The 27274-nt window shown below is 38.7% G+C and overlaps 1 protein-coding gene across 1 annotated transcript; it reads left to right on the forward strand.

The window, feature by feature from the left end:
* The first annotated feature begins 21609 nt into the window (after positions 1-21609).
* mycn (MYCN proto-oncogene, bHLH transcription factor) lies at positions 21610-26666 on the forward strand. Its single transcript, XM_043220608.1, has 3 exons — positions 21610-21743; positions 22323-22988; positions 24927-26666. Exons 2-3 carry the CDS (start codon positions 22328-22330, stop codon positions 25664-25666), a joined length of 1401 nt encoding a protein of 466 aa, XP_043076543.1. The 5' UTR covers positions 21610-21743; positions 22323-22327; the 3' UTR covers positions 25667-26666.
* Positions 26667-27274: the final 608 nt, after the last annotated feature.

Raw genomic sequence — 27274 nt, forward strand, 5'->3', positions numbered from 1 at the left:
TTCTGCAGGCTAGATCCTTCTAAATAATGTCATTTTTCTGCTAAAGGATAAAATTTGCAACAGTGACGTTTCTCTTATGAAAGTCATCATAGGTTACATCAAACACACGAATGAAAAAAAGGACAAGAACACATGTTACTCAACAGGAGTGAGTCATTGCACCGCTGGCCCTGCTTGAAAAGACCTTCTCAAACTCGACTCTCGCCTCTGTGCGGTTTGGTGCGACGGGATAATTAGAAGCTTGAGCAAATGAGCTCTTCTCTAATTCGGCTCTTACAGACAGACAGGACTGTTATCAGCCGTGTACTTATTCACCATTACATGAGCCAGGCTGCTGACAGAATGGAACAGAAGTCAGTGGGAAGAGGCAAACAGAGAGGCTGGTGAAAGAGTAAGTGTTTAAAGAGTATGCGCAGCCATGGGATTCAGATTGTGCCATCTATGTCAACCGAGTGTATTCGCAGTGAAAACACACTCTGCACATGTACACAATGAGAATTGCTTTTAGTGCACAGCTATCTGATGCGATCACCACCGCAAGTTCAAGTAAAAAGAATCTGATTAAACGGCAAAGCTTGGCTCAAGGAATGAAAGCTTTCGTCAGTCCTTAACTACAAGGAACACCATCAACTCTCCATAAACCGCTAACTCTTTTGACTCTGTGGGTCTTTCTAATAGAATCAATGCAGTGTCCCACTTTACACGGGGTCTGACGAGAGAATTCGGCTGGTTGTCGGATTCGGAAAATGTAACATATCACGTAAAGAGCATTGTAAACAAAAGCCAGAAACCACACGGCATGTACAGAGGATGACTTCAGCTGGAAATTTAAACATCTCGAAAACACTATACCTCATTTATGCGGCACGAAAGATGGGGACCGGGCTTTCAGTGAGCTGCTTTTTAAAGGGATAGTTCACACAAAAATGTAATTTTTGTCATTAAATACCCACCTTCTTGTAATTCCAAACCTGTAAGACATTTGTCTTACATCTTCAGAACACAACTTAAGGTACTTTTGGTGAAATTTGAAACTGACCACGGCCCAGAAAGGTAAAAAGGACATTGTGAAAATATAGCTTCACAAAATTGCAGTTGAACCACTGATGCACATAGACTTTTTTTTATGATGTCCTTTCTGGACCTTGAACGTGTCAGTTGTGATGCTATCGATTATTTTTTATCAAAATTTTCAGTTGTTTTGATTTTCTGTTTAATTACATGTACAACTCAAGGAAACCTCATCTAAATCTTTTTAAAAATGTTGAATGAATGGTTCAATGAGTGCACAATGTTTCCACATCATCAGGGAGTAATGGTGGTAAATAATTGCGACCTCAGTACTGACCGAAATGTTGGGGTTTTTTTCAGAATCGAGTAGCCCTAGTTAAAAGCAGTCATGTGTGTAGACAATCGTCCTCCGTCACAAGATTCATGTTCTCTTATTGATGCACAGTTGTTCTCAGAATTGATTACCCAGCATAAGCTGTTAACGCTCAATCTTTCTAATATATTCCAACCTATTGACACCACACACACACACACAAACACACACAGGCACCCACACAAACGCACTTATTTATGCATGAAGGGGCACATATTTATTCACGCACACAGGCATGGACAAGCTGAGGCATTTGGGCCGAAATGAGTCAATAGGTGAATGAATAATTGAATAAATGAATAAATGTGTGCTAATAAGGGAGACGTTGTATTGATGTGAGACTCATGGGAAATCAGATGACTTGTTAAGGGCGTTTTAATTGTAGTCAGATTTCAAACAACGGTCAAAAAAAAAAAAGTTAGCGGTCACTCCTGCATCGCCTTGACATGGCAAGACTGGAAGGTTCTTGGGGGTCCCGACCCATGACCCTTTACCCTACGGCTCCTGGGTGTTGTTGACATTGCCTGGTGAATAACTGAAGGAGAGCAAGAGAGAAAGAGAGAGAAGTGTCCTCGGAGGGAGACACTGTGAATGAATAAGGAGTAGATCAAAGCTGAAGATAAGCCCAGAGGTCACGACCCCTGCTGGGGCGGCTGTCAGGAGGTGTAAAGGATACAGGATATGCTGTGTAACACAGGTAATGTTCAGCCACACACACACACACACTTCTATTAACGACTCATCTGTCTCTGGAATATGTGCGCACCGGAAGAGCCCGCCATGAACACACGCTCGCACGTTGATTTATTATCACGACACTCGGGGAATGGCAGCCTCAGTGAGCGTTTAATTCTGATGAATGGAAAGCGCAAGGAGCGAAGCGCTTGAAAAATAGATGTGTGTAAACAAAGGAAAGGCATCTCCTGTTTTACGGAAAGCAGAGAGGTCAGGCGACCTTCCAAGCGGATGCTGTCATTTTCCCTGATAATTCTTCAGCTCAATGAAGAGTGATTAAATTGCTATAGTTAATATTGGAGAAATCTGAAGCTTAAACCGCTTTTATATGATGTATTTATATTTGTTTATGTGACCCATGTTGAGCGACACAGATTTTTGTCCAATCAGATGCTCTGTGGAATAAGAATGCCCCGCCCACAAACAGCTGCAGCTGACTATCAAGAAGGAAATCATAAATCATGTCCTGTTGGGAAGCATCTACCTATGAGTTTGAAAAGAAAAAACTACATATTTTAAAAGTATATTTCAATACATTTGTGTATTGAAATAAGTGAATGCAGAAGGAATACAAAAGCAGTGAAATATAACATTTTTATCTGAATTCCTACTTTTTTCCATTGCCATGTCCATTTAGGCGCTACATACATTTTCATTTACAAAATCAGAATCTTTGAGCAAAAAATACAAATAAAATATGCATATTTAATATGTAAATTAGATTATTTCTGTGTTTTTTATCATTCATGTACTGCCCCTGGGAATCATGGGAAATGTAGTCAAAATTAAGCCTGACTCCTATCTTTCCTGGCAAACATTATTGTTATATTTAATCAGTGGTACACAAAATACATTCAAATTAAATTGTACTTGCAACACTCATAATTACTATTTAAAATCAACATTATTTGCTTCCGTTAGAATTTGGCAAACTAACAAATGCCCAATTCAGAGCAGAGCATTAAAAAATCCAGAAATTTCTATTAATAAATAAGATCATTCTGACATGATCTGAACACACCTTTTGCCTAAAGAAAGAAAGAAAAGAAAAATTGCTCAGGTAAATTTCACAAAATTGCATTTACATTAATGCACTTAATATTGACGTCTACTGGGAAAGTTTTTATAGAGCTTTAAATATGAACCTTGTTTTACATTATAAAAATTATAAAAATGTTTAAATTATCATCATCAATGTAAAAATCAAAATCATTGTTAAAAGTTGGACTTCTGTTCTACAACAGATGTAATAAAGGTGATCGCATTTGCTCTTTGAAAACAGCTGATAGTTTCTTAATGCTCCTTTACAGCATAGAGGTTAATAGGTTTATCAGTTTAACACGCTCACATTGGATAACTGTGACAAAGTAAGCGATCGATAATGTAATTTTTTGTGGTTCTGCTTTCGTAATGCGTTAAGTTCAACGTTTGTCCCCGTGGAGCTGCACTATAAGAGCATTACCGAGAACATGATTTTTTTTGCTTGTTTGAGGGTCAAAGCAAAATGAATTTCTGTGAAAATCAATAAAGCATCTAGTACTGACCCAGGAACATTCTTTTAATGAATTGAATCTGTCTGCCTTTTGCTGTGGCCCCATTCAATGTGTGTGTTCACCTCTCAACATGTGTGAGTACATATGTGAACCCTGAGAACAGGCCAGGAGTCTGGTCTTTCTCAACCAAAAGAATTAGTCCATCACACACACATCTGCTGGTAATGAAGAGATTGACTACACATAAATTGGACAAAGCTTGAAAGAAATTCCATGTCTTATGCAGAACACCTTTGCCGGGCTGCAGACACGTCTAATCTTAACAAGGACTTTACAGGTTGTCTGCAGAAAGAACGAGCGGCACTCTCAGAAATCCTTAGGATCAGCCAGAAATTCCCAGTCAAGCGACCGAAACACCAGTGCACATAAACAAGGGAAGTGCATCATTAGTCTACCCAAATGAGCCTCAATGATGATGAACTGGTCTTCTCAGTTCTTTTAAACTGCATTCTGAGGAGCCCTAGGACAAGAGCATGAGTTAGTGCGGAAGTAGAGAATGAAAGAGAGACGTTATTCAAACATTAACAGGGACGGTTCACAAAAAAATTTAAATGATGTCATAACTTACGCAACCTGATGATGTCTGTATTCTCTAAAACGTGCAATAACATAAATTCCAAGTATAAAAAGAACGCAAAAACAATTTAACAGAATTTAAAAAGTATAAAAAAATTTTTGTGTGTTCTGATGTCGGGGGTGGGGGTGGCTGGTTGGTATGGCAAAACAATAACAGTATAGCATATTTTGTCTACAGTAAAATATTTTAAATAAATGAATTGGAAATTCACTTCTAGATGATTACAAATCAACTGATACCAATATTTAAAAAATCTCCAATTTCTGTTGTTAATCACTGTAATACTGTTACAACTCTTGTACTTACTGGAAATATATTAATCAAATGTTTCTTTGGTGAATTGGATATTGTTTACTCTCATAACAGAATTTGACTGGAAAGGAGAATTTAGGTATTTCAATTTTCCTTATGTGATTTTGTAAATGTAAAAGGACCATCCATAGTATTGTGTTAACAAAATATGTTAAAATATGGTGGGGGGGAAAACCCAGTGCATTTGGATGGAAGAAGACCCTAAAGATGTGTTTTAGCGGATTTAAACTCATAATAAAACAAAAAGACAACTTTTATGGTACACTTGAAAGCCTCAGTCCTCATTCATAGTAACTGAATGGGAAAGATCAACCATACAATTCTTAAAAAAGTCTCCCAAAAAAAGAGGCATACAGATATGTAAGGATGAGTAAATTACAAAACGTTTAAATAAACTCTTTGGATATGTCATTCGGTTTTGTTAACCAGTGGACGCGCAAAGGATGAGACCAGCAGCGACAGATCGAGAAAGAGAAAGCGAGAGAGCGGTGGACAGAAAGCAGGACGTATCCCAGACCAACAGGACGGAAATCAAAGCTGTGCTGCCTCCCCCTCCATGAGACACACCAGTTCAAACTCATCAATCAACCCCCGAAGAAGGAGGGAGCAGAGCTCTCAACACCACATGCACATACAAACACTTCAGATAACAGCAATAAACAAAGATAGCCCATACAAACAACTGTGAAATGATTAGAATAGCTGAGAAGAAGACATTCCACATAATGGCCGAATTGTGTGTCGACACGATTATCCACTGAATGCATCATTATATCTCCAACCAACATTTAGAAACAGATTCAACAGGCTTCCTAAATTCACAAACAGGATCGACTGAAACTGAATCCAAAGCAGCATCAGGTTATAACTAACACATCAAAACCATGTCCACACCTCAATTACTCGAGATCCTCTCTAAGTGCTCATATCAACAATCCAAAGCATTGTTCAGAGGGTCAACCCCTGGCCTTTGACCCCTCTATTAACCCAAGAGATCTGGAGAGGGGTGAGTAGAGGGTGCTAGTCCACTGCAGTGCGTTCGGAACGGCTCCGTTTCCCATGAGAAAGCTCTGATTGGTTTAAGACGCTCTCCTCACACTAACACACACCATCTGTACGTTTCCGCCTCTAGCTGGTCGGAACATTCCGGGTGGCACGACCAAAGCGGTAACGCTGACCGGTTGTTCAGGTCTCTGACCTCTGACCTTCCACAACACCAACATCACGAGACAGATCCTCTGTGCCAAAACAACTCACAAAACGAATATAGCCAGACTCAATAACAAATATAACTGATATATACCAGAGTATGTTAGCTGTGTGAAGGAAAACAGATTGATTTTGCCTGAGATTGATCACTCCATTTCAAAGTCAACACATTTAGGGCAAGATTTACTAACAGTTTACGCCAGAGCAAACCGTCTTTTGGTGTTAAAATAGTACTGTTGGGATTTATTTTTACACCTGATCTTACTGGATATGCATTTGTAGGAGTTTCCTTTTTAGACACAAAATTTATGGGAGGAGAGTGTTAAAATGAATCACAAAACGTGATTTAATAACGTTGTGCATGTCAAATTGCTAGTATTTGCAACATTATTAATCACCCAAAAAAGCATTAACGCAGGTGATAATTTGCGTTTCTCTTGGTAGATTGTGCTGGTCATTATGGAAATTACCTGGCTGTGCCCGTGTTCTTTAATGGCGCATTGTCAGTAAGTCGCACGCAGATTTTCCCCTCCGTTCGACACTTTTATAGGATTATGCTGGTAATTTGCCCTGTTTAGTAAATCTGGCCTGTAATAGACTAATTTTAGTCTTTTAATTAAACCATGAAACTTTTTTATTATAAAAAGTAGCATGATTATAGAATATTCTCCACTCAACATACATTTTGAAAATGCATTACAAAAAAATTACTAAATAAAAATACACAGAAAACCAAAAAAGAAAAAAAAGCCCAGAGAATCATAATTATGAATATAAAGTAGCACTGGCAATATCCAAAAATATATTGTATGGGTCAAAATGTTCAAATGTTCTTTTATTACAAAAATGTAATACTTATTTCTTGATTAGTAATATGCTAAGGACTTAAAATGCCAGACAAATAGCTGTATCTCAGCCAAGTACATCCTAACAAACCATACAATACATTATTGGAAAATGCATTCAGTTTTTTATGTGATGTATATATTTTGGTTTTGTGGTGCAGGGTCACATTTATTGTTTATTTTATTCAATTTTATTTTTATTTTTGTGTAAATTTCAGCAGTGCTCAAGGCCAGCAATACACTCTCATACACACGTTCACATATCACACATTCAGTGGCTTCCTACAGACTACATTTTGCAATTCACTTAGAAGCATTATTCTTGAGGACCTCTCCTCCTTTCATCAGCTTTGAAGCTGTAATTACCAGAACCTCATCTTGACTAATTGAATTAGAAGGCTAATTATCAGTGTGTCTTGGATATCTAGTGTCGCATGATGTTTATTTGAGATGAAATGGAGTGTGTGCGCACAAAAGAATGCTTGTTTGTTTGTGTGTGTGTGTGTGTGTGTGTGTGTGAGAGAGTGGGTCTTTCCAAAGGACTTACATTTCCGTCCTCTCCCCTGTCACTGGCTGCAGAGACTCATAACTTCTTTTATTCAATTAAACTGAGTGCCAAAGGAAATGACAACACCATATCAGTGTTTTAGGAAGGAGAAACTTCCTGCTTAAATTAAATTATGCAAACAATGCGAATGGGTTTCTGGTGACATTTGGGACATGTTTTCATGTTGGAAAGCAGGTTTATAACAAAAGCAAATGCTGCAAAAAAATACAAAAATAATTTATTTGAGGTCTAATATCATGATGGTATTTTTTGGAGGTGGCATTTATTAGAGATTGTTGTATTATAGATTATTTTATTTGTATTACAGATTTTTGTGTCCTATGTCATTGAATTCAAATAGCAAACACATGCCAAATATGACTTCTGCTGGTGTATGGCTGTAGATTCATTAAGAGCTGTACTTGAAAAGCTTAATCTTAGAATTTAAAAAGTATTTTTCATAGTAATACCTATTAGTTGCTTATTAAGTGCTAACTAAGCACATATCAATGCCTTATTCTACATCCCTAATCTAAACCAATACCTAAACCTAACAACTAACCTACTGTTAATAAACAGCAAATTAAGAAAGTATTGAGGGAAAAGTCGTAGGTAACAGTAATATATATATATAAATCCAGCTTTATGTAAAAGAGAGGTTTATCCTGTCTACTATTACATATATACACAGTAAATACAAATATAAGTATCAGTGCATTAAACACTAATGCATTAAATACTAAAACATGCATAGACATTATTCCTTTGTCAATTACAAAGAAATTCTGTAGCTTGCTGGCTTTATTGTATCTGTTCTGTTCATTGTGAATAAAGACAGAGAGGAAGAGAGACAGAATGACTGAAAGAAAGAGACTCATTAGATACAGTTATAGACGCAGACACCAGTCAAAGTCACATGAGTCTCATATGAATCCATATTTGCCCTGAAGGCTGCAAGATCCTTTGTGCACATGACAGGAACATCATCACACAGCATCCTGCTTATCAGAGATCAAATTAGGGACGCATATTTCAGACATGGGATGCTTTTGAATTTTTTTAAGTTCCAGGAAAACAGTTAAGTGTATGTGACTCATTTTCCCTGTGTCTTTTCTTACACTGAGTTATATGGAGTGTGTCCGAACCATATTCAGATCCGATTGGACCGCTTCCACAGTCAAACTGAACAGTGAAAAAAAACAACACCTCTAGCACAGGAAGCAGCAGTTGTGCGGAACAAACACACACTTCCTGTCCTGAGGAGACACACATCCACTCATCAACCAAACATTAATCATAATGTGCCGGCATGATGCGATGACATCATTCACAAGGTTGGAATGAACAGTCCTGTTTGTGTGTGCGTTTTTGTGTGCCCAAGCCATTACATACCCATCAAGAAGTTTAACTGTGTGTGCACGTTAATTATAGTGTGTGTGTGTGTGTGTGTGTGTGTGTGTGTGTGATAGTCAACTAGCAAGCATATAGTTTCTCATTCCGTGCAGCGAGACCCCTGCAGTGCTGCTATTGCTGTGCTCACTAATTAGAACACTTTGCAGCTCAATTAGTCCCCTCTTTCCCTAACCCATCATGGTGACAGACAGAAAACCTTCATTTACCCCAATAGCTCCCTGGTTCAGGCCTCTTTCAACATATACATATTGTTACAGTGAGGAATGAGCCATGCATACAGCGCTGTACATGACACAGCTCACAAGGTCTGGGAATGGAAACAGGTCATTTATTGATGTGGAGCTAGACCTTAAATAAGCCTAAATACAGTTTAAATAAACCTTTTAAAGGTTTGGGGTCACTACGACTTCTTTTTCAAAATAAATAAATAATGCATTCAACGTGAAAACATTAAACAGATACAGTTCTCTTAAACTTTCTATTTGTCTAAAAAAGGCATTGCAGTTTCTACAAAAATATTAAAGAACACAACTGTTTTCAACATTGATTGTTTGACTGTCAATCAAACATTAGTTTTGTCAAGAGTGCTATATTTAGGCATTTATAGAGAGACGTTTGCATGCGTTCTTTCACTTAAACTGACGGCAAATACTCAGTATTAAAAACATGGTGCTCATGGCAAAAGATGCTTAAAAAACATACTATCCATTTAAAAAAATGACGTTTAGAATAATGCAGGAATGTTAACTGCAGAATAGCCTGCTGTAGACTACAGTTTAATATGTCTATTCAGTGCTTTACTAATCTGCCACAACAATATAAAGACATTAAAGAATCCATTACTGAACAAACGCAATAAAACACTTTCAAAGCGTGTTCTTGCCTTGCCTTCACTATGGTAACTTTGGATTAGAATAACTCTTCATGCAGGGCAAACACTGATAAATGCAATTAATTTTGTTCATTAATTGGCATGTAATGTAATCAGTTATAAATAATTTTTAAAAAATGTTTAAATAGTTAGAATGGCCATTAGTTATGCAACAAAAATGTTTATGGGTGGTACAAGATGCGAACATGCAATGGTTTTGTGTACACAGAGGACTTTCTGCAAGTAATCCCAGCAGATTCAGCATCACTGAGCCCCAAAAACACAACTGTTATGGTACGGCTTCAAAGAAAACTACTCTTAATTCTGTCTCTTGTGAACTTTCCTTCTGTTTCTCTTTTTCTCTCTCTCTCTCTGGGTGGTTTAAAGAGGTTTAATCATGCTGATTGCCATGATTATGGCCATCTCCCATGGGTCTAACTCTCTGGCCCTGGCCTCCACAGGAAGTCACACTGGCCACTGGCGATCCGTCTTCCTGTTCCTGCTCTTCTGCACACACACCCGACTGGCCCATTCAGTAAAAGAACACACTTCCGCAAGCTTCCTATACTCACACACACTTCACCATAATACTAACAGAATGATTCATGAATCAAGCCTTAGGGTTTAAAGGCATGACGCCGCACAACAAAACAGCATTTATTGTCTGAATTTCATGAAAAAATGATTTGTTTAGCACACATGCATACCGAATCAAAAGACTCTTACCGAAAGATTTCACTCTGAATATGTGTATCGGTACACCCCTACTTTGCATCCATTTTAGTGTTTATGTTCAATTTCATCACAGAAAAGTTTTATAATTGGATATGTTATGTTTAAGGCCCTTTTTACTTACACTGTCTCAACTGTAATGTGGCTTTTCTTTGTTTAAGGTAAAAAAGGAACAAACTGAAAATTCTCTTTTAACTGCACCCAGAGTATTAACTTTCTACAAAAATGGCACCAATCCAAGACAAAACATTAAGCTTTGCATTAGTGTAATAAAGGTCAGCCGTACTCATTATGGGAGTCAACCAGACCTTGCCGTCAGACGGAAGGAAGCTTTCTCAGTCTGTCTGTCTCTCCACACTCTTTCCTCTCTTTCTCTCTCTCTCTCTCTCTCTCTGATACCAGCTTATGTGAGGGTGGATAGTTGGCTGGGTAAAGCTGGCAGCGAGACAGGAATGCACAGAATGGGCTGTGAATCCAACAGGAGGCTGTTTGAAGCTCACACACATTCCTCACACACTCCGTGTGACCAGAAGAGAGAAAGCCAATACTTGTCATCTGAGAGAGACTCAGACTCGTTGAATGGCTACACAGTGAAAGATGAATAGAAGCAATAAGGAAATGACTTCAGTCCAGAAGAATGTCTGATTTAATTGATTTTAGGATCACATGGCGATGAAGAAGGGGGGTCAGAATCAAGATGAAGGCTTTGCAGAGGGCGATCGATGACCCTGGGAAGGTCAAAGGTCACCAGCTCAGGGCTAGCGCTGTCTCCTTCCAAACAAAGCTCAGGGTTAAAAAGAGAAGCCAGGCTGACACGTGAGTCAGGCTAACATTTGTCTCCAGTACGTTTACATTGGCATGTATGTTTGGTCTGCGGTTTTGATAAAGGTTGTGTTTTGAGTGTAAAAGTGTGTTCATATTAGAGACTTTTCTGTAAAATATCATGAGCTTTTAATACTGCATAATGCACAAATCACTTTCACAACAAGTCATTTCTGTTGATCAACGCAGTGAATCTACATGAAAAACACAAACACAAGATCAACACAAACAACAGATCCTATTTATATTTTGCAAAATTAAAAAAAGGTAAACGTGACCACACCATAAGTCATAACAAATACAGTACGTAGTGAGAAAATAAATTATATTATCGTTAAATTTATTGTTAATTCTGGCTTGATGCAATAAATTTGACCAATTTTAGGCACAATCTTTCCAAAAATGTTTTTAATAATCATTGATGTCACTGTCACATTCTGCAAAAACAAGAAACATAAGTGTAATTATAAATGTAGTGTCAAATCTTTTTCAAAGCTACTGATAAGACTGAAGTCTTCATCTCAAGTTAAAGTTGTTCTTCTAGTTCATAAAGAAAAATGTTTACAACAACTTCCCTGACATTTTCCCCTCATGATAAAAACATGTTTTGTTTGACTTTGGATTGTGTAATATGCATGAGTCTTTGCTAGTGTGTGTGTGTGTGTGTGTGTGTGTGTGTGTGTGTGTGTGTGTGTGTGTGTGTGTGTGTGTGTGTGTGTGTGTTTATGTGTGCGGGAGGGTCAGTTTGAGCTGGTGACACAGGTCATCGGCAGTTCCTCATATCTGTCATCATCTATCTCCCCTGAGTCTGGGAGCTCAGTCTGTCCAGACAGATGAAGCGGCTTGTCATGTCTGGCAGGTTTCCTCACAACAGGTGAACCCAGTGGACTCAGCACCAGAGAGTATTCCATGTTTTCTTTTCTTAAACAAACACACAAACTTATCAAATATTGTGCGTTTCTATTGTGCATTTCTTTTGTTTTCTTAGAGACTGTGTCAATGTCTATCCCAATCAATATACCTGAAAGAGCTATGCAGCTTTTAATATTTTTTTTGTGTGAGACTAACACCTAATGCTAAAGGGCTTTCTTTGCCTTGTGGGAGAAGACATGGTTTGATCTTCATCTACATTCTAATGACCATCTAGTCAGGTAGTTGGTGGGTGGGGGTGTGTGTGTGTGTGTGTGTGTGTGTGTGTGTGTGTGTGTGTGTGTGTGTGTGTGTGTGTGTGTGTGTGTGTGTGTGTGTGTGTGTGTGTGTGTGTGTGTGTGTGTGTGTGTGTGTGTGTTGAGTGGGAAACGTCCTGGACACATTCCTGTCAATACACTCATTTCACCCCATACATCAGAGTTCTTGTCCTGACAACTGTGGGGTGTCACTTTGGAAGAGAAGAACATGATGACAACAACTGCACTCTATTGATGAAATACACACACACACACACACACACACACACTTAAACCATTGTATGGCTTTTGTGTCATGTTTTTGTGACTTTGTTTCAAGCCAAATTCCTTTCATCAATACTGATGGGACACACCTCTGTTACACAACAATGGGAATTCTTATTCAGTTAATGCTTTAATATGAGTTTCTATATCATTTTATTTTTATTACCTATTCGTAAAATCATTTTAACATACATAACAGAGCGAAAACGGCATAGTTCCTATAAAAAAAAAAACAAAAAAAACAAAACAAAAATGATCTTTTAATATACTTTTGTTACCTCAAGTCAGTAATGAGATTAAATGGAGAGCAAATTGTATACTTTACAATTTTTTTACTGATACTTTTTTTTTTTTTTTTTACAGTTTTAACATTGATGATAATAAGAAATGAAATTGAAAGATGATGTGATACTGAAGACCTACTGAATATTCATTTAAAATGTATTACAATAGAAAACCGGCATTGCAAATTGCAATATTTCAATAAAATTACTGTTTTCAAGTATATTTCACCAAATAAATGCAGCCTTAAAGAGCCTAAAGACACTTTCAAAAACATCAAAAAATCTTACCGAGCCCAAACCTTGTGTATGTTGACTATTATCAATTACATTTCAAACATCTCAGAGAAAGCCAACACTCCTACAAAACATACATTGTGAGCTAAAAGAAGTGAGCAATCCCAGAGCAAAAATATTTTCCCTAGGGCTCATACAGCTGTAAAAATGGTTTCAAAGATGAAGTAATAAACATCAAACCAGTTCAAGTCAATAAATGACATGACTACTCCAATTCAGTATTCAGGATGGTGCAATGTTCTCCCTAATTCAGCCTGTGTCACACTGACATACCCACTCTAACACCAGAAATCCCAGCACATCCAGTCAGTCTTGTTCTTTCATCTTATCTTCTCTAATAAACAACAGACAAACAAGCTTTTAATCTTTAACACACAAAAACATTCGCAATACCGGCTCTTTACTTTTGCCTCTGTTGTGTTCAGCAAATCCTTGGAGAGCAAATGCAGACTTTTAATTAAAACGTATGACAAAAAGGAAAACCCTTGTATTCTAGCAAGCCCTCTTCAGAGGACATCTCAACAATATTGCAAACTGCGCTCAAATTGTAAAACGGCCCAAGTCTTCAATCAAAAGTCATTAAGTAGTCTCAATAATATCTCACAACTTTGTAAGACTGTAATTCATAAAACCCACTGCATTTCCGTAACCACTAGGGGAGCTATAGCTAAATATAGGCGGAAGTAGCTTTATATAAAAGTATCTGCAAAATCATACAAATGCAAAACCAGTGCAAAGCAACAGTTTGAAGAGAATCTTGCTTAGCAAGTTAGTTAAACTGTCAACCTGGGAAAAAAACATATGCAGTTTAACAGAACAGACAGTTGAAAGTAACTTAATCAGCCCCTTGAGTACTGAGGTTTTGTTACCGCCACATCAACACAAGCTCGCAACGCGTCGTTCCAGGCTTTAGTGTAATTGTTTCAAATTGTTTTACAAGAAAAAACAGGCGACCAGTGTAGCTCTCACGCACTTAACTTTTCTTTTATGTCTTGTCTCTGCATGCTGGTTTTTATAACAAATTGGATACTGATTTGAAGGGTTGTGAAATGTATTAAAAGATAATTTAAGATAATTTACCAATATTATTTTTTGATCTGTTGGATCCTTATTATGTCTAATAAGGTAATTTTCACTTTCAACTTTGGGTTCGCGTGTTTGGGTTGTTAATTCCTATTATTTTAGGTCTTTAAATACTTCACAAACTGTTCCTTTTTCTCACAGAGTCCTAGACACAAGTCCTATAAGAGCTAAAATTATGGCCGGATATGTTAGCTCTTAGAGGAGATCAGAGGTGGCAGGAAGGTGGCAGTCAGTCCAGACAGGAGTGGAGTTCTCAAAAATCCCGATAACCCAACACACACACACACACACACATCTTCCTGTTTATGCCTGCCCTCACATCCCATTCACACTCTACCCAGCCCAAAACCCGTAACACTTTCCTCTATGTGGACAATCTGCTCGGCTCTCACTGTGTCTTATCTCTCGCCTCCTCAAAGTTTTTTTTTTCCTCTCTCTCCTCTTTCTTTTTTCCGCTCCCACTTCCCATAAGCGAATAAGATCTGATGCAGGCAAGATTGGGCACGTTGGCAGGAAGCGTTGCAGTTCTGGTTTGGGCTCTTTTTCTTCCTTTCTCTTGGTTTTTCAGTTTAAGGTGGTGAGATGTTTGGCGGCATGAGATGTACGAGAAGGGGGGACACAATGACACACACTAATGGAGGTGTTGAAACATATTAACCATCCTTGCCTTTGTGATCAGGCAAATGTTTAGTCTCCTAATGACCCCCACTGATCCAAACAAACACACACAGATAAAGGGAAAAAACGAGGGGAGGACGGAGAGAAAGAGATATAGAGGGGTTGCTCCTCTATGACCTCTAGAAACAAGCCGTTGAGTTCAAACGGGTCGCAGCAGGAGATAGCCGGTTTAAGTTTATGAAAACAGAAAAACTGGATTATTGCATCCTTAAATGGCACACGCAAATAGAGTTACTATTTCCGAAGGTCTTATCTTCAACCCTTATCCGTAGGACATGAAGCCATGTCTTTTTAACCGTATCATCAAAGCGCAGCACTTACTCATGTGTGGGGGGCTCCTCTCATATCTAAACATGTCTTATCTATTGGAAAACAAACATCTGTTATTGTTAGTGTTGTCTGTCAAACCGTTATTTGACATATTAATATATATATATATATATATATATATATATATATATATATATATATATATATTTAATTTATCCTGAAAGGAAAATTCTGCCTTTATTTGCATCATTTACTCACCCTCTTGTCTTTTCTAAATCCATATGGCATAATTTTTTCCCACTTAATACAAAATCCTAATCTTAATCTAATCTCAAATTTAAAAAAGATGCAAAAGCACAATAAAAGCACTACAAAAGCATCATATGTTCCAAATCACTTGTGTGTTTTATTTAAGAAATAATGATGATAATCTTACCAAAAAAAAAAATGAAAACAACCTGCGAAGTTTTAAATCTTGAAGTTGCACCGTATATAAAGTTACTGTATCTCAAAAGAAAGAGTCGAAATTTCTCATTTTTAAACGAGTCCCAAACCGTTTCGTGTTGACATCAAAATGAAACATTAGCATGAAACTTTAAACATTAAAATGAAACTTATTCGAAAGGGTCCAACTCCGACTCCCTTTCTTTAAGTTTCCCACGCAAATGGTGTTAGAGACGACAAATAATATAGCCCAAAATTTACCACTTATGATTACTGTTATGAAAATCAACAATGTATTTAATCAACAAATGTATTTAATTATACTGACATTAAAAACGTCACATTTTGTTATGAAAAAAAAGCATACGGGTTTGGAAGAACATGAAGGTAAATAATGACATAATTTTGGGGAACTATTATATCATTACTCTTTCTGCATGCAATTATGCTTATACTTTTAATGATATTACTTATGCTTATACTTTATACTTATATACTTTTAATGAAGTTAATGGTGTTTAATTGTATGATTGTATGTAGATATCAGCAAAGCAAAACAAACGTAAAAGCTGTTATAACTTATATATAAATTTATAACATTTTGCCATTTTATTAATGCTACATATACACATGCACATATACAAACACACAAAATAAAAGTTAACCAGCATTGACAGAGGAGATTCATGGCAAGTCAGTGGATTGTGCCTCATGGTTTTTACACTGCAACAATAGGGTCGTTAACCTGCCTGTCCAAAGCCAAATTTACACACACTCAGTTTACACGCCGCCTTTAAAGCTTTCCGCTCTGGTCTATCAGGACCTCTTAAACTGAACATATTTCGCCACAGCTTTAACTCAAACTGTCAGAGCGGTTGGACAAACAAGTTTCTAAAATGACTGACAGGTTTACTCAAGGGCCCTGGTTTTGTGGATCCACTCTCACAATGTGAACGAAATGGATAAGATTGTTCAGAAGACAGACAAAGATAAACACTACAGAGGCTTTCGACATCGACCTCCAAGCATCCACAATACATTTCAGTGTCAGGACGGATAAACAAATGATTTACATCTGAGCATTTCCCATTAGTTCTTGAAAAGTCCCCCATGTTGCAAGTGAGAGCTTGTATTCCATTCCATCAAAGCTACAGAAACAGCACTGGTGTGACCAGCAAAAATGTAGGATACTTTGTTTTATTTACATGGCTGATTTATGTGAACATTTGCATGAACAAACCGGTTGTGTGTGTATCATTTTTAATGACATGGGTATGACGGAGATATTACAATTTAAAGGCGGTTTACAAGGACACTATTGGCAGTCCTCATCATTCAAAAGGCTTTAAAAAACACATACTAAATGGTGTTTTTTTTTTCTAAAAATGTAGAAAGATTCCTGCAAGGTGTAGGTTTAAGCGTAAGGTTGGTGTAGAGCAATAGCACATACAGTTTGTACAGTATAAAAACCGTTATGCCTATAAAGAATCCTCATAAACCACAAATGCCAACATGTGTGTGTGGACCTATTTAACCATAGTTTGGAGACAAATTTGTACCCAAAAGTAAGCTAAATCAGACAAAATGTGCCAAAACAAATATCTTCCAAATATATAGAATTATTCAAAATGTTTACATACTTATTTTGATACTTTTTTCAGCAAGTATGGATTAAGTTGATCAAAATCTTTTTAGGTTATATTGTTATCAAAGATTCATGTTTCATATAAATAGTTATTTAAAAAAATTTAATCTCACTGATCACAAACTTTGTATGGTACTTTCTTAATTTAAGACAGTTCCAAATTTAACTTGTATAAGAATAATGTTTGTTAAAAATTACTTAAGGACTTTTTAGAACAGATGCATATGAAAAAAAAAAAAATATATATATATATATATATATATATATATATATATATATATATATATATATATATATATATATATTCTCATCTTTAAAAAGAGGTTAAGTAAAGGCATTTTCAAACTCAAGGAGGGATGAAAGTGGAAGTGGTGGTCTTTCACCTCTTCTACAAATACTTCTGCACTGCTAAAATAAACTAGCTGGGGGTTCATCAAAGTCTCATCTGGGATGAAAACCTCTGTTCAAACAGGCCTTTGTGGTAATAAATCATTCTCAAACTGTGTGATACAGTGTGAAATACCAAGCACAGTGCAAACAAACCAATGGGCTTTTACACGGTCAATCACACACTCGTCAACTCTACCTGCAGTCTCAAATGTACGGCGGCGTGACCTGTGGAAATACCAATGGGAGCATAACAGCCTGCTGCCACAGGGTCACTTACATTACATGCTTGTTGCTAGACTGTCTTCAGTTGTTATTTGGACAATGGTTTGAACGATCTGAGCAGTGGTGAGAAAAAGTTAAATGCGAACAGAGAGAAGAAAGGAAGAACGAAAAAAAGAAAGACGGACCCTATGTTTCTCATAGGGTTCCTCAGTGGATGCTGTGGTAAAGACAGGAAAGAAAAGTGAAGATTCTGGTTACTATTTCAGTCAGCTCTGTGGAATTTCCCTATAAACTAAGAAGGGCTGCAGTATTCTTTAGCTCTATCTTTTATCGCTGTTCACTTCAACCAGAAGGTAACTCAAACAAAAACACACACCATATGTAGTAACATAAACACTCTACAAAGGCTAACACCCCTCGTGTGTGTGTGTGTGTGTGTGTGTGAGAGATAAAAGAGACAGTCAGGTAGATAGATAGATAGATAGATAGATAGATAGATAGATAGATAGATAGATAGATAGATAGATAGATAGATAGATAGAAGTGATATTTGCAAAGTTCATGACACAGGAAACAGATTTCAAATATCTTGGATGCTATCTGACTAAATTCCTTTAGTAGTTGCTTGAACTTGCACTTGCATCCAACTGACTCATATGGAAACCTGTGCCAAACAGCTAATGGTAAAGGATGAAGAGATATATGATGACAGAGGGAGGGAAGTATGCCAGATAGATGATATCTTGCTTTTATTCCCTTCACTATACATCGACTACAGGTCAAAGCAGCTGTGATTGCAAGGGAAAAAATTCAACTAAAACCAAATACCTCACCATGGCGGGGCATAATAGTCATCTTTGCAAATGTGAGGAGTTATTTACAGGAATAGTTTCCCCATAAATGAAAATTGTCATCATTTTTTCACTTTTTTTTTTGCTCTAGCTGAACACAAAAGGATAACCTCTGTATAACGAAGAAGCTATTGTATGACTTCAAAGAGGAGCCTGACAGCCTCAGTCTCCATTCACTTTCATTGCAAGAAAAGAAAGGTCAGGGCATTCTTCAAAAATTCACTTTTGTGTTTCACAGCAGAAAGTCATTCAGGTTTGAGCAACATGACGATGAGAAAATGATGACAGGGGTTTTCATTTTTGGCTAAACTATCACTTTAAAAGGTTTTGAAAAAGGCACTTTAAATTGTTTTACTGTGTGAGGTAAGAGAAGGTTGAAGGTTACTAGCCGAATTCCACCAAACAGAAACAAAGTTGAATTTGCCTGTCATTTGTTAAGGAATTATGCCACTGTGGAATCTGCAATGATTGACAGGTCTGGTGATTAAAGGAGGGGCTCTAGAGTAAAGCAAAGTCTACTGCAGTTCTGAGTGTGTTTGTTTATTGAGAGAAAAAAAATGAAAGATTATGAGACCTAGACAAAGGTGGGCGACACACACAAAAAAATGTATTAAAAGAAAATCATTGAGTCTTTCTTTACCGGTTAATGCATGCATTTAAAGAGCAATAACTCAACCAAAGCACACAACTCAAAGTCAGATGGACATTTGACACCTTTGAGGATACAAACCTGCACATTTTGTGCACACTCTGCATACCAGAGCCGAGGAGCAGGCGCCCAGGCCTGACTTCCGATCGTGTGCACTATTGATGTCCTGGCCTGCGTGCTCTCATTGTCTCCCGCCGTGTTGTCATTGAGGCTTTATGCTTTGCTTTTGTATTTTCTCTAAATATGAATGTTTTATCCAAACTGGCCCAATTGCTTAACCATCCATACGCTACTCCACCCACCGCTTTCGGTAAGACATGAAAACATGAGACTGAGCTGTACGAATACACACAGATGCATGCTCAGGCATCTCCACCGAGTATGTAACACTGGCAATTTCATATGTTTTGACAGGCAGATATAAAACTGCTCATTTTAATGGAATAATACCTAAAGAGCCAAATGTGAAGCCATTATCACAGATGACTTGCACCGAAAGCCATTTAAACGCTTTATAATGAATCCATGAGTCACCTCGATGTTTTTAATTGCTAATTTATAACTAGAAAAGCATATAAATCTAATTGAAGCAAACAAGGCCGGCACAGACAAATCGAACGCTGACTGACAGAACTAGACATTCACTTTCAGACAAAAGTATTCGGCTTCCCACTCCCCCTCACTTTCACACAGGAAGCTCTTCCTGAGCTGAGGTCATAGAGACTGGGCTCTGGAGGAGCGCTTCAAATCCCAAACCCTCTCTTACAGTCTCTGTCTTTCTCTCGCTGAGTTCCCACAACAAAATGTTTTCACAAGAAAAGCAAACTTCTTCAAGTATAATAAGGGAGGTTGAGGCTAGATGTCACGCTGGAAAGTGGTCACGAGGGTTATATCTAAATAACAAGAGGATTTAGTCTAGACTAAATGCACATGTATTGCACATTTTTATATGTTGGTTTCAAGCATTCAGTTAAAAGAAACATTGGAAAATTTTTGCAAACAAAGCTTACAAAGAGGATTAATAATATAATGATCTATATACGGATGATTTTAACTCATTTTTTAGGTCTTTGAGGAAAAGTTCTAAATTGACTTTAAAATACATCCAGTAGAAGAAACAATATGCTTAAATTGCTATTTGTTTCATGCTATAATTTCAGCTTAACATTTACATCAATGAATGAACACTAAGAACACTTTAACACATCTTTGACTCCAAGAGTCTACTACCGTAAGACTATATTACAATAACATGTTATATAAATGTCATTAGGACAACAGGTTTCTTATCATTTCAACATGATAAACATATGACAATTATGTTTTGTCTATCTGTATTTGATGATTGTAACCAATGCGCTTGGGTCTTTTCCCCCAGATATGTCGGGTCAGTAAAAATAATAATGCTCATGGCAAAGTCCCAAAGTCTTCAAGGTAAAACAGCAAGATAAACTCAAGAGAAATACTCACTTAAAAGTGACAACTATCTCCCCTATTACCTGTGACCTAGAAGAAAAATGATTAGGAATTAATAATTGGCGGTGAACAATTACAAAACAGCATTTCCCCCCTACAACGCCCATTACACCCACCCAATCATACAATCCCAAACGTATAAGTAAATGAACACAGTCTCGTATAAAACCTCGGGTGAGCACGCCCTTTAAATGTAAACACAGAAGGCGCTAGGAGTGTTCAGCTCGTGTCCACACGGCGGCAGAAGTGAGTCGACGCCGATGATGTTATGCGGCTCGTCCGTTACCTCACTGACCTGAACAATGAGATGCTGCTGAGTCGCTCTGATCCATTCACAACACGCTCCATCCTCTTTGAACGCTTATAGCCCGCAAATGCGTTCATATTCTGAATAAAGCAAATGACAAAATCCCACCAAAGCACATTTCAGACGTCAAACTAAACTCTACTCCTCTTAAAGAGACAATCTGAAAATTCAACCATCATTGATTCACCGTCGTGGCGTTCCAAACGCGTACAACTTATTTTGTTGAACACAAAATACGTTTAGATGAATATCGAACGGACTCGTTTGATACGAACGTTTACTTTAATTGTTTTTCCCACACAATGAAAGTAGACTGAGATCTGCCATTCTGCCCAGCATCTCCTTTTCCGTACCATTTAAAAAGTCTCTCTTTTTTGTTTAGAACATGATGTTTTTTTCTTTTCTTTTCTTTTCTTTTTTTTGTTGAGTGATCCAAGCCTTCGTTATAGGCAAATTAAACACCTTAGCGCAAACTGATGCTTTTACCAAAGAAAATCACACAGAACATACCTCGCCCGCGCCCCGCCCACTGGAGGAGGAGCCACGTCTCTTCTTTTCTAAACGCTAGCAGCGAGAATAATACTTCACAGCCTCAAACACAGAAGCGCAGAACAGTCTTCAGTCGCCGCGGTAGATGTGCGACTCCAAACGGGGGCACAGTGACTGCGATAAAGAAGGGACAAGAAAACGCACTCAGAGGTAGGACGCTCACGTCTTTCCGCGTCAGTTAAAATAGCCGTTTCATTCACGCCAAGAATATTTCTAAACTATCTGCTTGTCTGTTCGACTTGCTATTGAAGGAGTTTGTGACTTGTCCTATAATTACAGTCCAAAGTTTAAGTGAGTTTAACGAACGCTATCACAATAAACAATGTAGAGAGGACACTTCAAAGACATCTGTGGCTTGGAACAGTATTACAACAAAATGTTAGTATTTTTAATTACTTACAGATGTCTTTATGGCAATAGTTTTGTACATTTTTATTTATAATTAAAATATTTTGTAATAATAAGTATTATTGTCATAGTTATTACAAACATCTAGACTGTTTTGTTGAAAGGTTTTTTTACAATGCATTTACCATTCACAGTTTATTTAAGAGTATTATGATAAATATTACTAATATCACACTGCACAGTGAGATGACATTTAAAAGACATCAGAATTAGAGTCATTAATAATGTTTTTTTTGTTTTTACCTCTCAGTGTCTTTGTTGGGACAAAAGCTTTTATTTTAAAAGTATGGTGATTCTGACATCGGTTTGTGTCTTTCACAGGGAGAATGCCAGCTAAAACCATGAACTCTGATTTGGAGTTTGACTCCTTGCAGCCTTGTTTCTACCCGGACGAGGATGACTTCTACTTCTGCAGACCAGACGCTGCACCGCCTGGTGAGGACATCTGGAAGAAATTCGAGCTGCTGCCCACTCCTCCTCTGTCCCCGAGCCGAGCAGCGCTTCCAGGGGACCCAGGGGAGCTGGGTGCTGTGGCAGGGGATTGCTCACTGATGGGCTTTGGATTAACGGACCCGTTGGACTGGGCTTCCGAGCTTCTGTTCTTACCAGAAGATGACATTTGGGGAGCATCAGACGGGGACCTCTTTGGTTCAGTATTGGATACTACAGACAATTCCATTATCATTCAGGACTGCATGTGGAGTGGCTTCTCAGCACGTGAGAAATTGGAGCGGGTGGTGAATGAGAAACTCGGGAAAGCCGTCTCTGCTCCTACCGCTCCCGAAGCCGGAAAAGACACAACAGTCAAGACACCCGAAATGAGCCACTCTATACCGGAGTGTGTGGACCCCACCGTGGTTTTCCCTTATCCAGTCAACAAAAGAAACGGGAGCAGCAGCAGCAGCCACAGCAGCAGCCAAAGTATGACACAGTTGAGGAGCCAACACTTGCCTCCAGTCAGCGCAGACGAGACACCAAGTGACTCTGGTAAGTGTCTCCTGACATGCTGTTCATGTGTACTTGTTAAGTTAAGTGTTTCCTAGAAACTGTCAGCGAATACATGTCAAGAATTATTTTTCCCCCTTATTTCCCAGTCGTATATAAATAATATTAGATGTGTGCATATATTATACATACACATATATATACACACACACAAATATAAATATGTAAATTTCATAATTAAGTAAAATAATTTACATTTTTTATTGATGATGATGATGATGATGATGATGACGATGCTAAGTAGTTTGGCAGTCTATAGTTTGGCCTAGTTTGTGAGCGGTCATTGGGGTAATTGTTGAAGATCATATGACAGGCCCTGAATCGGATTAGTGTGTGACATTCCAGACTGCTGGTCACACAAACACACACACACACACATACACAAACATACACTCAGTAGTAGTAGTAGTAGTAGTAGTGGGCGGCAAAGAGGAGTTTATGTAATACTCTTGTCTGCATACCCAGTAGATGGCAGTACTATTTGATATTGTCCATGCTGTTGAGCCCTCTGGCCGAATACCTCCTGGTTAAAGATTTAATGCAGAGAATAACGTCACTGAGCCATTACACAGGAAAACATGTCCTTATCTGCCCTCCATTAATCTGGCTTAAAGCATGGAATTACAATCTAATTTGAGAATTTATAAGCTCACAGCATTGCGGTTCAAGATTATTTGGAAATATAAATGTTATTTTTAAAATTGCTATTTTTATTTATAAATTGAGAGCTCCTGATTGTGTAAAACCAAAGGCTCAGATGTTTGGGAGGGGGGGGGTGTGAGCGAGGGCAGATTGCATAAAAGCCAAGCCCCTAAATTCAGTGCCCCCCAATAAGTCGCTTCCCTTCGAAATGAGAACTTGTTTCAAATGCAAATCCCAAATGACAATCACACGTGGGTGAGAGAATAAGAGCTGGCACTGGGCACCAGCATGTGAAAAAGGAGGCATGCGCGTGCATCCACGAGAAAGACAAACCCGCCCCCCCTCTTCTTTCTACCCAGTGGGTTGAGCTTGGCAAGCCGAGCATCTTCCAGAGAGGTGCAGTGAATGATAATCACAAGAAAAAAAGACGAGGAAGGGGGAAAAAAGAGATGATGGGTCATCTCTCTTTACAGGGTGACGGCTTTGAACAAGCGAAGCCTTTCCTCCAGCTGTCTGCTTGGCGCCCCTCCAGGGCAGCGGCTTAAGACGCCATCAGATCAGTGTTACTCGGCAAAGCCCGCGAATAATTGGACCACACGATTACAACGCTAGTTTTTCCCGCCCGTGCTGTTATCCCTTTTCGCGGCAAACCAGTGGAAAAGGAGAACGCGCTGACAGTCTACATTCTGTTGGAGACTAAATTGCCCCGTTTGGTCTCTCCTTAACGCTGGCAGACGGTTTCCTGTAGGGAGCTTTTGAAGTGAGAGGCTGTGGGCTCCAGTAAATGCCAAACAGTCTTCATGTGTGGCTTAGCTGATAATCACGTCCATTATCTCATAAACATAGCTCTCGGGCGTCACACTGAGGCCGTCTTGCCATCTAAGCTTAACTTGAAATGTGTCACCAGTTGAGAAAGCACCAAAATGTCTAACTTGACAGCAAAACAGCTTTTGTAAGAAAATATGACATGACGAAATGCTCATGTGCTCGCAAACCCCTTCATTAGGCGCCGTAAATAGAGGGTGTGTGTTCAAGTAGAAAGTCAAATCTAAGGTGGTCCAGTCTGGGGAGAATCCTGCTCCTGTGTTTGACAGAGCATGTTCGGATGGTTGCATTGAGCAATTGTCTCATCTGCCCACACAAAGACATTAACTCCAGCACACACCCAGAGAAAACATAGGCATGTTTCCTTTATGTGCACTTGTTCATACCTGTGCACCGCTAGAGGAATTGTTGCACAACAAACCTGCTAACCTAAATCTAATTTTCTCCCTTTAGATGATGAGGATGACGAAGGAGAAGAAGATGATGATGATGACGATGATGATGAAGACGACGAAGAAGAAGAAGAAGAGGAGGAGGAGGAGGAGATCGATGTCGTCACGGTGGAAAAAAGGCGTTCCATCACCAGCAAGATAACCAGCACTGGTCTGTCTGCCGCCTCTAACCCTCAAGTGTCTGCAGGAGGGAGGCTGGGATCCGGGGTGAGCAAAGCGCCACAGGAGCTCATTCTGAAGAGGACAGCAGCGGCCTCCATCCACCAGCAGCAGCATAACTACGCAGCCCCATCCCCTTACTCCGACCAGCAAGACGTACCCAGCGCCCCTCCAAGCAAGAAACTCAGAATTGACAACAGCACTATAACTCTACGCACTGGCAGGAACCAGAACTCTTCCCCGAACTCCCCTACTAACGGCGTACCAAGCCAGCGAATGAGGAAGAGCGACTCCAGCAGCCCACGATGCTCAGATTCCGAGGACAGCGAACGCCGGCGAAACCACAACATCCTAGAGCGTCAGCGGCGCAACGACCTGCGCTCTAGCTTCCTCACTCTGCGCGACCAGGTGCCCGAGCTGGCGCACAACGACAAGGCGGCGAAGGTGGTCATCCTGAAGAAGGCCACCGAGTACGTCAGCTCCCTGGAGGCCCAAGAGTTCCAACTCCAGCAGGAAAAAGACAGACTACAGGCCCGACGACAACAGCTCCTCCGCAGGCTCGAGCAGGCCAGGACTCGTTAACCCTTAACCCTCATTGGCCGTAAACCTCATAGCTAATGTTCGACGTCAAATGACGAACAACAGAGCGTTAAGGCTAAAGGCCTAAAATACATTCTAGGGACACTCACTGCTGACACTTTTTTGCACATTTTTTGACGTCAAGAATGTTTCAGGTTTACTTTGTCACCCCAATCACGCTACAATGAAGTTGGGTAAACTCAACTTCTCCTCAATGGCAAGACTCTCAGAAACACAGCTTGTCTGCAAAACATGATTGGGTCGACGAACTTTGTGTTCACGCTCTTCCTGCAAAACGGACACTAAACAAATGACACGAGACACTTCGAATGGCTATAATCTCTCACACCTCACCGGTGCTGAATCTCATGGATGTACCTCTGCGCACCTTGATGTCAGACACTTTTGTAAATAGATTAGATTTTAAAAAAAACGTACACTCAGTCTGCCTTGTTTTTGTATACGATTATCGTCTTTTGGTTTTTATAAAGATGTCAAAAGCTGCCAATAACTAGACTGGAAGTTTATATACCTTTAACAAGTACTGTAAGACCTCAATTTGTGAGGATTTTTGTAATATAAGGACACATTGTTTTGTTTTTGGATTCTTTTTTTGTCTTATAATCTCTCTATGACACGCTTTACTAATTCCTACATTTATGCTTTAGTGTGCTTCTGATACATACTAAATTTGATACTTATATTTTCGTATGAAAATGAGTTCCGAGTAGATATCACTTTATCTTGTTTTTATCCTTTTTTCTACCTTCATTTCTTTTGTACAGAAAATTCTTTCTATCTCCATTTATAAGGCTTCTTTTCTTTGCTGTCTTTCTCTTTCTTTGTTTATATATTTGTAAGTATTGGGTTCATAGAACTGGGTCAGTGGGGAAAAAAAGTGTTGTTTTTTTTCTCCTTTTCTATAATGTACATTTTAGTGCTGCAACTCAGCACTTTGAAATACCTCATTTTGAAAAAATAAATAGACATTTTGAAAACAAAAGAGCTTGTCAAAAGATGAGTGCTTCTGTATCGCCGCTAGTGCCGTTTGAGTCCTGTCAGGAATTGAGAAACCAAACGCTGAACTACATTTCAGACATGCTTGAAGTCCCTCTGTGGGCGGCAACATCCACATCTCAAACAGCCCTGAAACGACTTACCAAGTTATGACTTTCAAGGGGATGTAAGTTATGACTTTGAAAGCAAAAACCCATAGTTAAATCATACTGTCAAATAAAAATACCTGTCACTCATTGCAAGGATAAATAACTGGACAAATATAGTGTTTCCCCTGTTTTTTTATTACCTGAACATAAAGTCAAAACTGACTTTAATTTTAGATACTTCAAGCAAATCTAATATCTGCATACTTAAAGTGGCTCCTGTTTTGAACAAACCTCATAATTGCAGCATGTTTTGGACTTTTTACCCCAAATTTTCTTTTCAACCTTTCCTGTTTTTCATTCGTCAAGCCATTCTCCCTCCATCTGCCTCGCTATGAAGAAAGATCTGGTTGACCAAGCCCTCTCTGACAAAGGAGAACGAGTATCTCCCTCGTTATTCACTCTCTCTCTCTCTTTCAGTTGATTTAGAAATCGGCAGGGCACATCC

Source organism: Puntigrus tetrazona, chromosome 20 (assembly GCF_018831695.1).
Source record: "Puntigrus tetrazona isolate hp1 chromosome 20, ASM1883169v1, whole genome shotgun sequence".
NCBI classification, from domain to species: domain Eukaryota; kingdom Metazoa; phylum Chordata; class Actinopteri; order Cypriniformes; family Cyprinidae; genus Puntigrus; species Puntigrus tetrazona.